General features: G+C 37.7%; 1 protein-coding gene and 1 long non-coding RNA gene across 2 annotated transcripts; one reads left to right on the forward strand and one right to left on the reverse strand.

Annotated features, from left to right (window-relative positions):
• Window positions 1–334: 334 nt before the first annotated feature.
• Window positions 335–5,283, forward strand: LOC130556577 (uncharacterized). The gene is made up of 3 exons (XR_008963234.1): window positions 335–382; window positions 4,983–5,047; window positions 5,250–5,283. It is a non-coding gene; the product is annotated as an uncharacterized LOC130556577 (long non-coding RNA).
• Window positions 5,284–11,804: 6,521 nt separating this feature from the next.
• Window positions 11,805–13,586, reverse strand: LOC130556659 (trypsin-like). The gene is made up of 7 exons (XM_057337866.1): window positions 13,540–13,586; window positions 13,366–13,388; window positions 13,104–13,275; window positions 12,741–13,009; window positions 12,524–12,645; window positions 12,159–12,433; window positions 11,805–11,835 (listed from the first exon to the last, which is right to left on the reverse strand). Exons 1-7 carry the CDS (start codon window positions 13,584–13,586, stop codon window positions 11,805–11,807), a joined length of 939 nt encoding a protein of 312 aa, XP_057193849.1.
• Window positions 13,587–17,301: the final 3,715 nt, after the last annotated feature.

Raw genomic sequence — 17,301 nt, forward strand, 5'->3', positions numbered from 1 at the left:
TTCAAATGCCTATAGAAACATTATTTCTAATAAGTTGAAAAAACTGATGATGGATTTCTGTAGGGGACATCCCACACTATATGCACACCATGTATGGATTTATTTTACTGTAGCGTTTTGGAGAAATACAAATTTTTCCACTTTGAAAGCCTATAGAAGCTTTATTTCTAATAAGTAGAAAAAACTGATGATAGATTTCTGTAGGGGCCATCCCACACTATATGCACACTATATATGGACTTATTTTACTGTAGCGTTTTGGAGAAATACACATCTGTCACTTTCTCCAAAGTGACTCGGAGAAGCTCGACACTGCACAGTACTGTGCTGTGTGCCTGCATCGGTTCAAAAACAGAGAGGGACGCAAGACCACACTCAACAAGTAAGTAACGTTTACTTTTTATACCTGATGCCACTCTATATCTCATAAAATATTCATAAAGCTTGTTACTGAGCTGGCGGTGTTGAATTGAAGGTGAACATGTTTGAACTGGTGTTTGTAAGAAGACTGTTGCAGTTGCCAGAGCCTTTAAAATACAGTCACCACAAACTTTGTTCTTAATAAAACATTTAAACAGATGTTGACACGTATGCCTAAGCGACTAAAATAAGAGTAATTTTAAATATTGTAGTTGGGGCTCGGGGGTGTTGGATCCTCTGCTGTTATATTTTAAATGCTGGCAATGTTTTACCTCTTCAGGATGTCATCGCGATTTGCAAGACAAAGCATATTTAAAGCTTTGATATGTTAATGAAAGAAGGGTAATGGCGTGGAATATGACTTGTGGTGATAGATAGTTTCAAATATTGAATTTCAGCACCAAAGCACATTTATTTCAGTATTTTTCGACCACATTTGTTGCTGAAATGACTGCATTTCTTGTCTTTTTAACATAGTTGATCTCTCACATCCAGTAGTAGTCAGCTTTAGTTAATGTGTATTGGTAGATAATAGCTACTTAGATTTATATGTTCTCAACTCAACTCAACTTTATTTATATAGCGCTTTTACAATTTTCATTGTTACAAAGCAGCTGCACATGAGACACATTGACTACAAGCAAAACAATCAAAGTTGTACCTGCAAAAACAAGAAAAGGTTGAAAACACAGAAGACAGACACACCCACACACAAAACACTCCACACACAGAACACGCACCAACACACACAGACACAGAGACACACACACACACACACGGATGCGCACACACACAACACACACGTCCGTTTTGTCCGAGTTCAGTAATAAAAAGTTTTTACTCATCCAGTTTTTTATATCGACTATGCATTCCATTATTCGATGGAACTGCTGTGTTTCATGAGGCTTCGAGGAAATATAAAGTTGAGTATCATCCGCATAACAGTGAAAGCTAACTCCGTGTCGCTTTATTATATCTCCTAGAGGTAGCATGTATAATGCGAAGAGCAGAGGCCCTAAAACTGAGCCCTGTGGTACACCGTACTGGACTTGCGATTTGCGTGACACCTCATTATTTATTGCTACAAATTGAAAACGGTCGGATAAATAAGATTTAAACCATTTCAAAGCTATTCCCTTAATGCCGACATAATTTTCGAGTCTATGTAGGAGTGTGCTGTGGTCAATGGTATCGAATGCAGCACTAAGGTCTAGCAGCACCAATAACGAGATACAACCTCGGTCAGACGCCAATAGCAGATCATTTGTAACTCTGATCAAAGCAGTCTCTGTACTGTGACATGCTCTAAATCCAGACTGGAATTCTTCATTGATGTCATTCCTTTGGAGGAAGGAGCATAATTGAGTTGAAACTACTTTTTCCAGAATTTTAGATATGAAAGGTAGATTCGATATAGGCCTGTAGTTCCTTAGTTCTCTAGGGTCGAGTTGGGGTTTTTTGACAAGGGGCCTTATAACAGCCACCTTATATGCTTTAGGCACATGTCCTAATGTCAGAGATGAGTTAATAATACCAAGAAGAGGATCTATAATTTCTGGGAGCATCTCTTTCAGTAGATTTGTAGGTATAGGGTCTAGTATGCATGTTGTTGATTTAGATGATCTAATAATTTTAGACAGCTCATCTTGATCTACGGTATAAAATAATTGCATTTTCTCCTTAAGGGCGCTGTAGTTAGTTTGTTCAGCGGGTTTCACTTCTGATTGCATTGTTATAATTTTTTCTCTAATATCTTGGATTTTATATGTGAAGTAGTTCATAAATTCATCACTGCTATGCTGATATACAGGATCAGAAGTCACTGACGATTTATTTTTTGTTAATTTAGCCACCGTGTTAAATAAAAACCTAGGGTTGTGCTGGTTTTCTTCTATTAGTGATGAAAAGTAGGCGGATCTAGAAGTTATTAGGGCTTTCCTGTATTTTCGAATACTATCCTTCCATGCTGTACGAAATACCTCTAATTTAGTTTTCTTAAAGTTGCGCTCCATTTTTCGGGCCGCTTTCTTTAGAGCCTGAGTGTGTTCATTATACCACGGTGTGGGGCTGCCATTTTTAATCTTCTTTAAACGTAGTGGAGCAACTTTGTCTAGCGTTACCGAGAAGGTGGAATTAAAATTTTCAGTGGTAATGTCAAGATCTTCAACGTTATTTCTCATGATTTGAGACAATTCGGGCAGATTATCGAGAAACGCATCTTTGGTAGTTGAAGTTATTGTTCTACCATATTTGTAACAATGAGTTTTATTTGCAGCCGTAGGCCAGTGAAGCAAACATAATACCAGATAATGATCCGAAATGTCTTCACTCTGCTGAAGGATTTTAACGTCGTCCACATTTATACCGTAAGACAGTATTAAATCTAAAGTATGATTACGAAGGTGAGTGGGTCCTGACACATGTTGACTAATGCCCATGGAGTTAAGAGTGTCTTTGAAAGCCATTCCTAAGGCATCTGTAACGTTATCTACGTGGATGTTAAAGTCACCAACGACAAGGAGTCTATCTGCGGCCAGTACTAGTTCTGATAAGAACCCACCAAATTCTTTAATAAAATCTGTGTGGTGCCCTGGAGGCCTATATACAATAGCTAGAATCAATTTAAAAAGTGTTTTATCTTTAGTATTAGGTGTTGAAACATGAAGAACCATGACTTCAAAAGAATTATATTTAGAGTTCGACTTCTGGGAAATGCTAAGAGAGTTATTGTAAAGTGCTGCGACACCTCCCCCTCTGCCTTTTAGACGAGGCTCGTGTTTATAATAATAATCTTGGGGGACAGATTCATTTAAAGCAATATAATCATCTGGTTTTAGCCATGTTTCTGTCAAACAGAGCATGTCTATTTTATGATCTGTTATCATATCGTTAACAAAAAGTGCTTTATTAGAGAGAGATCTAATATTTAGCAATCCGAGTCGTAACAGTTGATTATCTGTATTTTGTTCATGTTTAGTTTGTTTAACGTTTATTAAATTACTTTCAAGAGGTTTACGCATTATTTTATGTTTGCTAATCCGGGGGACAGACACAGTCTCTATTTTGTGATGTTTGGGAGAACGGATTACTACATGTTGTACATTTTGTGTATTCTGCGACGTGAGACGGCAAGCAGACAGTTGGTTAAGCCATACTGTCTGCTCCCTGACCTGGGCCCCAGCGAGTCAAGTTTTAGCATTAGCATTAAGACTTTTTGCCATATTTCTAGACAGGATGGAAGTCCCAGCCCAGGAGGGATGGAGACCATCTCGTTTCAACAGGTCAGGTCTGCCCTCAAAACTCTTCCAGTTATTTATAAAAACTATATCATTCTGCAGGCACCACTCAGACAACCAGCCATTTAGTGAATATAATCTGCTATAAATCTCATCACCACGATAAGCATTGAGGGGGCCAGAGAATATTACAGTGTCTGACATCATGCTTGCGAGCTCACACACCTCTTTAATGTTATCTTTTGTGATCTCCGATTGACGGAGTCGAACATCATTTGTGCCGACGTGAATGACAATCTTACTGAATTTACGATTAGCCTTAGCCAGCACATTTAAATTTGACTTGATGTCAGGCGCTCTGGCTCCCGGTAAACATTGGACTATGGTGGCTGGTGCCTCTATGTTAACGTTCCGAACAATAGAATCACCGATAACTAGGGCACTTTCAGCAGGTTTCTCAGTCGGTGCGTCACTGAGCGGGGCAAACCTGTTCGAGACTGTAATCGGAACGGTCGAGTGATGTTTTGTCCTGCGACTACGCCGTCTCACAGTCACGAAGTTTCCCAGCTGCGGGGGATTTTCAACCGGAACCGAGCTGTGTGCGCTAATGTTGCTCGCATCCAAAGTGTTTTCTATCGTCGTTAAACTCTTACTATCCTCAGATAAAGATTGGATGCGAGACTCTAATTCTAAGATCTTCTCTGTCAGCCTAACTATTTCCCTGCATTTATCGCATATAAAGCCCTCGCAGCTGACAGAGAAGGCTAAGCTAAACATATGACATGAGGTGCAAGTAACAATAATAGGAATAGAAGCCATAACTCACCGGATTTGAAGTGCAATTCCAACTTACCAAGGTTGCTCGATGGATCGTAGTATACTCGCTTAAAAAGAGAAACAGTTAGCACACAAGACAAACCAGAGGCAAGATGATATTCAACAGTGTGAACAGAAAGCAAGCTAACACGCTATTGATATGCTAACGGCGTTAAGTTAACTATCACATTTGGTTTAGACTCTTCCAAGTAAATAACAAGAACAGGGTTATTGAGATATCAGGATAAGTTAGCAACGACAATAATAATTAATGATAATAAAATACACTAATATTAGAGCGAAGTGGTAAGCGCACGGATACAAACAAGCTGCCGGCAGCGATGCAGGAAACAGGAAGCCTGCAGGAAAACCAGAGACAGGAAGCCTGCAGGAAAACCTTCCCACAAGTTCTAACTGCAGTTAACTATACTAACAATAAACTTAGATACATTGATGAATTTAAACTGTGCCACACAACTTAAACCTCTGACACATTGTTCTCCTTAATAGGAGCTGATAGAAAAGTCTAAGCAAGAGATTTTCCTGTAGTCATGCAGTCTCAAGTTTCAGTTGTGGTGGGTGTTGTTCTTATTATTTATTCAATACAGACAAATAATACAACAAACACTACATATGTACAATAGGACTGATTATTATTTCGTTATTGTTATTATTAAGCAGGTAGTCTGTTACAGAGACTGAAATGACATAAGCTTATTATTATTTTATTTCACTCTTAAATGTGGCTTGTTAACGGGTGTATGTCTTTGTTTTCAGCAGGATGGCTAATGAGTGGAGTGATGAATTTTCTGGTAGAGTGACGCAGTTTCTCAGTGGGGTCGTTGGACTGGTGGAGTTGCTGGAGCTGGTGGGGTGGTTTGATGATTAGCCTGTAACATAGAATTGAATCGAATATTGTCTGAAATTAGTTATAAATTCATTGTCAAGTGCCAAAGTGCTATCACATACAAGGCCACACATTTTCACTAATTTTTAAAGCAGATATTAATATGATGTAAAGCACTTGAGGCACTTAATATAATATGGACAGTTTTATATGATGTAAAGCACTTGAGGCTCTTGATATAATATGGACAGTTTTATATCATAAATTCATACATTAATAATGATGCAAAGACAAGAGACCAGACAAACAAGTGAAACAGATACCCATGGAACATATTTCAACTTCACTGTCACAAATATTTTATGTTTAACTACATTGCTACATTTGCTTGACAGTTGGTTACTTACTAAATTAACTTGACTTTTTAGGTAACTGTTGCTGTACTGGAGACATTTAGTTTTTACTATCATCACTGGAATAAAATTAAAAGGATGCAATGGCTATTTTCATGTTTATGCCTTTTCTGGTCTCCTTTTTCTACCTGTAAGAGGTTTAATGAGTGTGACGACTTTCCATTAAAGGAAAGGCTCATCTACTACCTGGATATATTAACAAATAAAATGTTTGTTGCCTTATTTATTTTGCAATTACTGCGAAATGTATTTATTGTTGCTTGCATCCACTGATATTTACTTGCTTTGCATGTTTATGTGGATGTCTTATCATATGTAAGCATTAGTATACTGTATAATTACGACTATGTTACGTTCTCTCTTAAACTAAACCCATTCCTTTCACTGAAAGCTGTTTATTCAAAATGTCACTACTCACTATTGCTTTCCTGAAGAAATAAAGTCTGTAAACACTGCACCACTGGTTTGTGCGTGTGCTATGTGGGGGCCTGAGTGAAAGATACATGCTTTGCAGAATCAGATCCAGAAACAACGTCGCAAAACAACATTAGACAATGTGTTATTATAAAGATTTTCTGTTCGTTTTAAAACTATGGCAAAACAAAGTAGACGTGACAGGTCGTCATAGTCTAAAAACGGCCAGAACGTTCATATTATAACTATATTTGCAAATTGTATTTTAAAGGCTCTGGCAACTGCAACAGTCTTCTTACAAACACCAGTTCAAACATGTTCACCTTCAATTCAACACCGCCAGCTCACTAACAAAAACAAGCTTTATGAATATTTTATGAGATATAGAGTGGCATCAGGTATAAAAAGTAAACTTTACTTACTTGTTGAGTGTGGTCTTGCGTCCCTCTCTGTTTTTGAACCGATGCAGGCACACAGCACAGTACTGTGCAGCGTCGAGCTTCTCGAGTCACTTCAGTAAGGAGCATTTTGATTGGTGGATCAAAAGCTCAACACGATTGGCTGAACAGGCCATCCTTAAAAAAAAGTTACGCTTGAATCTCACCGTGGCAGGACAGTCTCAAAAATACCACACACAAATTCAAAGCAATCCACACACGTGTGACGATTTGCAAATGCAGATTCACCAATCCATAAATACATGTAACAACATTCACAAATGTTTACCGGAAAGTAATTCAAGAACATGATTTATACATATTTGTGAAAACATTCTGAATTTATTTCTGCGAGATATATTTGTGTGAGCATTTGGGGAAAATGTTTGTGAATTTATGAATTGTGTTTTGAATTTACGAATCTGATTTTGTGAATGTGAATTGTGCTGTGAATTTATGAATTGTGTTTTGTAAATGTATTATTGAGACTGATCTGTCTCCATACGTAAATACTGTTGCTGTATAAGCTTTCCCGTGGGCAGGGCAATTCACGTCAATCTGTTGACCAAGCAGAAACCTCTGTTACATAAAGTCACTTCATAAACTGTGCATGTACTAAAGCGCTATTTTGGCTCCCGCGGAGATACTACTGGGCTATACTAATAGCTCAAACTAGATTCTGAGGTAGCAGCTGGTTGTTAGCCGTTAGCGCATTTGCGGTCACCCAAAACACAACGCATGGACGTGAATGTGTTTAGTAACCAACGAAAATAATTTTCTGTAGTTATATTTTCGGAAACACACTCGCGACCAGGCGTTGTGCTTTGTGTAATACGTGCAATCACTAACTTGCACTCAACTCGCTATGTGAATTTCCGAGGTGTAGTTGACACGTACCAAGTGTCGTATCGATGAATCGAACATTGGCCGAGTTACAACCAGTTACATTTTTTGTTACATTTACATTTTTGTGTCAACTCTGAAATGTTTGCGAAGTTGTAACTTTTGAGCAACGGCAAAAATCTCAATTACGGAGCATCTCTTCTATTCGGCTCAGTCCAAAGATCGTCTCAGCCAATTTTCGTGACAATCTGTCACAATTTCTGGGACTAGTAGCGAAAAAACGCAATACTGTACTTTTCAAGATGGCCGATACTGTAATGGGCGGAGTCTTAGTGTAAGGCATGGAATGCGATGAGCGTGACGAGTGCATGAAGTGTGCAGAGTACAATTTTTGTACATCACTGGGTTCAAAAGTTACAGCCGTTTGAAATGTGCATTTTTTATCTGTTGGTGGCGCTATAGAGTGCAAAATCGGGGTTCAAAATGGGGTCCAGGAGACTGTTGGAGTTCTCGGTGTGATGCGGCTTGGGAAGCCGGAGAATCTCAGAGAAGACTTGATCGTGTCGCTGAATGGCCATAGCCTGCTCAGAGAGAGCAGCAAGGATACCTTCGACACTGGGTTGGTGTTCTTCTGCTGGGTTGGTTTCCATGGTTCAGTCCTGCTGTGACGGGTTGCCTGTAGAGGGATCGAACCCGGATTCCTAGCATTCAAAGTGCGAGATATTACTCACTGAGCTAGGTCCGTGTATCATCTGATCATTTGATTATTCCATTCAATATAACAAACGGAAAAAGAAAAAAACAGTCGATATTTCGTTTTTCTGTATGCACAAAAAAACGATGTTTTTCTTCTTATTTCAGCTTTAAAAGGGAAATCCAATAAATAAATAAACCAAAACGAAATAACGACCCTAATTATAGTTTTTTCATTTTTGGGTGATTTCCCAGGGTCTTCTGCGCGCGCACGCTTTGCGCATGCGCAATGTACAGCGGCTTACCGGGATCAAGTGCATGCGAATTTGCGAAGCTCGAAATGGAAATGAATGCATTTGCATATGCTTTGTTTGTACTTTTCACTCCCACTAAAAGAGTCACACTGAGAGTGGAGGAAATGACTGTGGAAAATATTTCAAAAATAAATATTGAACAATGCCTAACGTTCACATACAATACTTTCCAGAGCTTACAGTCGAAGTTTGTTAGCATTATTGCTTTTAATATGTAAAATTTAAGTAAACGATTAAGGAGCCACAGCTGGCTTGCAGCAGCAAAGGTGTAAATCCATAAAGTACTTTTGTAATTTAGAAGTTATGTGATGCGAACATGTACAGCTCGAGTGAAGCCATTGTAAATGATAACTGATCGATGGCGAGATTCGTGAAGAGCTCTAGACGCGCTGCCGCGCTCACACAGTGCGCCTGCGCGCGCTGAAATCCGTGCAAAATCACCCAAAAATGAGAAAAACAGTAATTAGGGTCGTTATTTCGTTTTGGTTTATTTATTTATTGGATTTCCCGTTTCAAGCTGAAATAAGAAGAGAAACATCGTTTTTTTTTTTTGTGTGTGCATACAGAAAAACGGAAAAACGAAATATCGACTGTTTTTTTTATTTTTCCGTTTGTTATATTGAATAGAATAATCAAATGATCAGATGATACACGGACCGAGCTAGTTGTCCCAAGGGTTTAAACCCAATAGCAGAAGATCAGAGAATCGAAAGGCTTTAGTCATCAAGTATATATGTGACCCCCTGCTATTTTTGGGTCACAATCAAATGATTTGTATACGTGTATATATTTTCTATTTATGTATATTAACATTCATATGAAATGGTGCTTATAGTAATTAGAGATAGTGTTACTGTAAGAATGTAGAGCTGCATCTTTTAAGTTCTTGGTGGCAGTTGAGAGCTTGAGTTACCGGGACAACTGTGGTGCCTCTTCAGACAACACAGAGGATCGCTTGACTAACAGCAAACTCTTGTCTCTCTTACTTTTTTATTGAAAAAGTTTACTCTGAATACAGTTCCTCCCTTTGACCGGGACCTGTAACATATATATCTTTACTTTGAAGACAAAAAAATAAAAGTACAAAACAACTTGGCAAGCCGTGCTTCCAAGAAACTGAGTAACACAATAGTAGACATGAGGGTCTAAAAACTCAACAGAACAAGAACACTTAACTCCAAAACGATCTACAGCGGGATAAACGGATCAAGACTGAACGCAAATACACAGAACAAACAGACTTATGGAGGGTCAAACACAGGTGTAGGCAATCCGGTTGATGATGAGGTATTGAATGAGGCAATGGTGACCTCTACAGGCCTGGAGCGACCAGAGTTCATAATGTAGGTGCGCTCTAACGTTCTGGAGGCGCATGGCAGGAGGCTCAGGGAGAGCGACCCCTGCAGGCCAGGATGAACAAATAGTCCTAAAAGAACAGGATCGTTATAAATCTTGTGCTCTATGCTAACTATGGGGACCATGCATGCGGCCTCCAAAACTGCATGGTTATGGGTTATAATATAATGTATGTTTTGATATTGAGACAACTGACGGGTAACAGAAATACAAGTTTTCGAGTAAATGTAACGTCTAAGAGAGAAATTACAAATGTGACTGTTGAGTATGTTTAAAGTGATTATTGTGATGACATGTATATTTTCAGTGTTTATTCGAGTTTAAGAATAGATGAAAAGGGCTTTGTTTAAATGTTTATATGCTTTATAATTAATTTATTTTCATTTATGAGAACAGCAAGCTATGCAAGGTTGTCAATAAGTTCTTTCTTCATTAGAAAATGTGACCTATTGCGTATGTAATGCTCTGTCATTTCAACTGCACTTTGCATTCATGTGCAAAGTATAAAATATTTGAGTGTTTGAATTAACTCACATGAAGTGTAGAGGAGGTCCACAAGACCGGAGTGTGTCATTTCGGACAGGGTCCATATTGAGCGTTGCGTTCCTCTTCCTCCAAGGTTCCTCCCCATTAATATTAATATCTTTGCTGTAAGTCGCAATGTGACTTACAAGTACAATGGGCCCTGTTGTTCTCAAAGCTCAATTTCTTATCGCCCATAGTCATATTCTACTATTCAATTACATCATCTGGGAAAAACCACACACTATTAGCTAATAATAGAGATTAATCAAGACCATGTTGCGTTCTCCAGCTCTTCCTCAGTGACCAGAGGGCTACGCCTTGGTGCCACCACCCTTACATTAATCAGTCATTACATTAATCAGTGGACACACTCTACCCTCATTTCCTCACATCCAGAAGAGAACCAGACTGTATGGCTTGTGAGAAAGAAGTTATGGTGTCCTTCTCTTATTTCAAAAATCATGGTGAGAAAATGTCAAGTCAAGCTGTAACAAATATATCCAAGAACAATGCCGAAAAGATTGATCTGTCAAAGTGATTTAATGAATCTATTAAAAAGGTATAATCCACAAAACAAGAAACATGAGCAAAATATGGCATGGCATGGCATCCAACACAACAACACTCCACTCAACTACAATACGACAACTCAATACATTTAATAACAGACCAAGGACAAAGGCAAACACAAGTAGAGGGTATGCATTGACGTCACTTTCCCACGTGAGCATGTTGGGACACGCTCCCCTAGGTGTCTTGGGACAATGTGATATGATAGTAGTTTTCAACCGTATCCTACTGTATAGTTTTACTAGTCAGCTTGTTGACTATTCTGGAATATTGGTGAAATACGCGTTATTTTTGCAGTGTAAAAAACATGCTTCAAACGGTTATTCATATATGTAAATGTGTACTAATTTAACGACAACACAAGGCAATTCATAGGTGTGCATTTCCCGAAAGTTAATGCATACCCACAGAACGTTTGCAAACCAATCAGATTGAAGCATTCAACAGCCCCGTGGTATAAGTTACAATATATATCAGCTCATATTGTTTCTGAACTCTCTAAAAATTCTATAATTATAATTCTGTAATATTCTATTTTTAGGTGACTGTTATTAGTGATGTAATCAATTAATTCTTGTTGTTTGTGCTATGGCTGAATATATAGACCTCCCGGATGTAAAAATGCCATTGTTGATGAAATTTGTTACAAATTACATGTTGGATATTGCTGAATATTTATTTAATTTCATGAAAGCCCTTTTGACACTCAGAAACATAATCAAATCATTACTGTTTTTCTATAATTGCTTTGTGTTTTAAACACAATTACATTTGTGTAGGATTTGGAAACTTATTGAGGAAGTAATTCTGCACTGATATAATATATTTTCTTGTACTTGATTCACAAAAAGGTTCAACAGACCAAAAGCAAATTTATGGAAATGATCTGATGAGTAATGCCTGTGTGAAGAGGATGTGTTTCACTCGCCCGTGCCAAAAATCATCCTCAATCTGCAGAGACACAAAAAACAAACAATTAGTTCCGATGTAGCAGTCAGTTAAATGCATAAGAAACATTTGCTCAATAAATTGCATTAAACTCTGTTTAGACTCACGCCTGCACTGCTTTTTATAATCACTGCAGCAGTATCTGCGACAGTAAAAATTGCAGTGGCAAATGTTGCATTTGTCAACCTTTTCACCACATCTTTTATAACAGGAGGTTGAGCCTGCACCAAAAACACATATAGAAGCACTCGGCAGTGAAACGTTCACAGAATTCTAAATGCGTTCAGGTATGTAGATGAAATGTGTAACTTGGAAAGGGTGAGGACCGGGGTCGAGTAGAAGTGGTATGTGGTAGGGTAGTAGGTGCAGCAGCAGATGGTATGGTAGGAGCAGGTTGGCATGGGCTTGTGGGGCTAAGCGAGATGAATCCTGGGAGGTTCTTGCTAACGGTGTTTTGTGTTGTGATCCAACTCTGATACTGTGACACACGGGTGTACACACCATGTGCATTGGGATTAGCACAGCCATAACCCCAGCTAGTGATACCAGACTGAACCCACACTGAACCCTGTTGGCTCACCATTGGACCTCCAGAGTCACCCTACAGAAAGGATAAAAAAGAGAGGAGATGGGATTTCATATATAGGACTGTATTCACATCAAAGATGAGATGAAAGAATGATTGTTGTACCTGGCAGGTATCTTTGCCTCCCTCCAGTAAATCAGCACACATCATGTTGTTGGTGACAGATCCAGCGCCCAGAAGATTATTGCATTGAGAATTATCCACTACTTTAACCATGAGCAGGTAAACTTTGTACAACGTTCGTTTTAAACTCACTGTACAAGTTAAAACATACAGTCATCAATTTGTGAGAAGATAGATGTACTTATGTGATTTGTTGTACCTCCAGATGCAATTTGTCCCCAGCCTGTGATCCAGCTGCTGGTGCCAGAAGGGAAGATGCTGTTCTGTGCTGCCATACAGATGGGTATAATGTAGTCATTACAGGTGACTAGGGTGGACAGGTGAAGTAAAGTGATGTCGTTGTCATCGGAGTCGCGGTTGTAGGAGGGGTGATTGATGATCTCTGAAACATATCTGATGATTTCATGGGCATTAACTCCCTGCTGTGTTCTCTTCCCCAAGTAAACTTGCAGGTTGGCCGGGGTTATCCTAAAGACAGTAATGGAAGATGATAATGAAGAAAAGAATGAAACAATGATGAATTTGGCTGGATGGATGAGCTGTCTGTTTATTGAAATCTTACTTAGAAAAGCAGTGAGCTGCTGACAGCACCCATTCGCTGTTGATCAGGGAGCCTCCGCAAAAATGACCTCCGTAGATTGGGCTGTGCAGACTGACCTGCCACGGCCACGCCCCTTCAGAAGCATTTACACCACCCACAATTTTAATGGGGTTCAGTGTGGCTTGTCCACATACTGTGATAAATAAAGAGATGGTTAACATAAGCATTTCTATTCTAAAAGTATGTGGCTTAATATCAACATCTGAATTAGCAGACCTCTTACCATTCAACTGAGAAAGTGAACCTGCCAACAGAGGAGACGTTAAAATGAAATATTTATGATATTTATAATAAAGAGCAACAGATGTAGTTTTATATATATCAAGCACAGCATGTCCTGTTTTTGTTCCGTAAAAAAGTTTGTATCCATAAATATTATGAGACCAAAAACGTATCTTTGACACAAATGAGCAGGGTCAAAGCGACACACGTTAACCTCCACATCTTCAGGACAAACTACCTCTCTGATAGCAAAATGTAAGTTGATTCAGTTTCTTTCTGCCGCTCACAATCCCTTTTTATATTCACTTGTCCAATCTTATCAAGTCACTTATCTAATCACTGTTAAGTCACACTAAACACTGCTTTCAGAGTTTAAGACTTGAGGACTTTCTTAAAAATCTTTCTGAATCCCTGTTTTAGAGTGTGCAAGTTATATGGTCCGTGTACCTTAGGATAATTCATTTATTCGTTTTTGTTTTCAAAACAGAAAAACGAATAAACCGTTCATTTTTGACATATTCCACCGTATACGAGACTAATTTTTGGGTTGTTTTCCTCAATATTTCTTTAAGTGCATCAAATTAATATACAACAAAATCAAAACGAAACATCAAGTATTTTTCTCAACAAAGCGCATTTTAGTCCACCGGAAGTTCAGCTGCACTGCAGCCTCTGGCGACGAGAGGTGGTAGCACAAGACCACTCTCTTTAATTATACATGTTTTCAGTGGTGTGTGCCACTAAATCCGTAAACATCCATACAGACACATAGGTAGACATTTCTGTGCAATGTAGAAGTATACACGCAGTTAATGAAACGGTGTTTTACGTGCAATTAATAATTATATCCTCCAGATAATACACTATCTATTTTTATACAACTTTTCATGTAAATTATATTTCATTCATTCTGCTGTATATAGCACATACCTTGTACTATAATAGTCTATTTTTATTTTTTACTTGTACATATTTACATACACGCATAGTTTACTCTCTATAGCTTTATCTTATGTTTATTGAATTGTATTTCTTAAATTTTTTATACCCATAGGCCCTTATTTAAGTCATCTGTGTACTGTATTCTATTGTGTTATGGTCTCTGTGTACTGTTGTTGCTGTTTCTGTGTTCTGGATGCTCCTGTCACCAAAACAAATTCCTTGTATGTGCAAACATACTTGGCAATAAAGCTCTTTCTGATTCTGATAACAGAATGTTGCCAGTTTCCGCATAAGCATGAAATTGACAAGTTAAAGCGTGAACTGGAAGTGAACAGTTAAAACACTTAAAACTGCGACTGATTCTGATAAAATAAAGAATGTGTGTGTGCGTGCGCGGGCGGGCGCATACATGCTTGCAAAGCTGACAGCAAGGGAGGTTTAACCATAGCCCCCATTTAAATTCATAGTGAGAGCAGCTCGTTTTGCACGTCTGAAACAATTTTGCACCTTTGTTTGCACTAAAAATGTGAAAGTTGTCAAATGTTAAGTTCATGAAAATGTTAAACATAAAAGACTAAACATTTCTATACAACTCTACATGTATGATAGCTGTTTACAAAAATAAGCTGAGTTAATCAAAACCTGTCCTTATCATTGCATATTACATTATAGGCTAGCTGAGTTTGGTAAAAAGTTATAACTACTAAGAGATTGTACAAATAAGCAAAGTGAGTGTCTAAAATAAAGGTTTGTTAGGAATGAGAATCACCAGAGACTGCTCTCACTCTGGTCACGGTCTGTTTGAACTGTTGCCATCTGGCAGGCGTTACAGATCAGCCAAAACACACACTAGCCGATTTAGAGACAGTTTCTATCCCAGGACAATACATATCCTAAACAGTTATCTACAGTAAATGTTCAAATGTGACTCTGCTATCTCACTGCACTTTAAGATCTCCCTTATCTGGTCTATTACCTTGTTGCTCATTTTACAGTGATTAGTCAAAATGCTGTTTTTCCAATTTTTTGCACTTTTTTCAGAATCAGAATCAGAAGAGATTTATTGCCAAGTGTGCTTTCACACACAGGGAATTTTCTTTGATGTTGGAAGCTACAGACATTCAACACAATGACAATACAAATATAATAAGATTTACAGTGTAAAAGATTCTAAAATATGCATATATAAAATAAAGACTATTGTACAGAAAATGTGGGATAATAACATATAAGAGACATTGTACAGGGTAGTATATAGTAGAATATACATATTAACAGATTGTATGTACACTTGTGCAAATGGATAATGTAGTAAGTAGAGGTAGTGTTATATACATGTATAAATGAAATGTACATATAATAAGGCACAATAGTGCACACTATAGGAGTAGTGGAAGTGGAATATTGCTCTTAAGGAGCAGTTATCTGTAGAAGCTGCTTCTGTGTCTGGAAGTCCTGGTGTTTGGTGCTCTGAAGCGCCGGCCAGAGGGCATTTTTGTCGTATTATATTACAAATATTTATTTATGTTTTGTGTTACCGGTGCTCTAAGAATTTCGTTGTTTGCTTTGCCTGCAATGACAATAAAAGCTATTCATTCATTCATATTCAGGTATGCGAATGTAAAGGTTAACCGGTCATAGTGACCCATGATAAAAGAAGAAGTAAAGTGAAGAAATAGTTTTTATAATATACAGTCTGCTTGATCAACATGTAATGTCTCATACACACCACTCACTACATTTTATTAAGAATAAAAAAACAATAGAACCCTACCCAAAACACAATAGAAAATGTAATGGATTTATTAGTTATAATAGGAATTTAGTTTTGGTTTTAATGCATAAAAACCCAAAGGTTCATAATGGTACTTACAAGGAAACCCATTACATTTTCTATTGTGTTTTGGGCGGAGTTTTTGTAATAGAATGTAACGTGCAATGAAAAGTACAGGTTTTTTATTAACTCATCTTATTTTTTATAAACATAGCATCATGTATGTCGATCTACGTACAGTATAAAATATAAAAGACAAAACAGTTCTACATACAACAATTGTATGTAGAAGTGTTCAAAAATTGCACTTTGTTTGCACTGTTCGTAAAAATGTTAACATAAAAGACAAAACACTTCTACATACAAAGTGCAAACTAAGTGCAATTTTTGAACACATTAAAGTGCAAGACGCGCCTCTCTCACTATCCATTTTAACGGTGGCTATGGTGACCTCCCCCGCTGTCAGATACATCGCTGCCACGAGCATTGACGCATGCGCGTGCGCGTCCATATAGGTCCATTCTTTATTTCATTAACTGCGTGTATACTTCTACATTGCACAGAAATGTCTACCTATGTGTCTGTATGGTTGTTTACGGATTTAGTGGCACACACCACTGAAAACATATGTATAATTCAGAGAGTGGTCTTGTGCTACCACCTCTCGTCGCCAGAGGCGGCAGTGCAGCTGAACTTCCGGTGGACTAAAATGCGCTTTGTTAAGAAAAATACTTGATGTTTCGTTTTGGTTTTGTTGTATATTAATTTGATGCACTTAAAGAAATATTGAGGAAAACAACCCAAAAATTAGTCTCGTATACGGTGGAATATGTCAAAAATGAACGGTTTATTCGTTTTTCTGTTTTGAAAACAAAAACGAATATATGAATTATCCGAAGGTACACGGACCTTATATAAAGATTAGTTTTTATTTTGTAATTTTTTCTATATAAGGACGGCTACTAATTTTGTATTAAACGCATATCCAAAGCAACTAGTTTTAGTTTCATTTTATTCTGTTTCAAAAGACCTGCTACTTTTAGGAGACTGGCTTTATGAAAGATTACACTACACTAATAGTATTTATTTGATACCATTTTCAATTTTAAGACGGCCTAAAATTAATCCCTTGATTTGATATTTTTTGTTGCCTATGTATATTTACTCTTATGTTGTATTTATTTGTTTTGTGTGTTTTTATCTTATTTATATTTTACATTT

The sequence above is a fragment of the Triplophysa rosa genome, linkage group LG7, assembly GCF_024868665.1.
Source record: "Triplophysa rosa linkage group LG7, Trosa_1v2, whole genome shotgun sequence".
NCBI lineage: Eukaryota > Metazoa > Chordata > Actinopteri > Cypriniformes > Nemacheilidae > Triplophysa > Triplophysa rosa.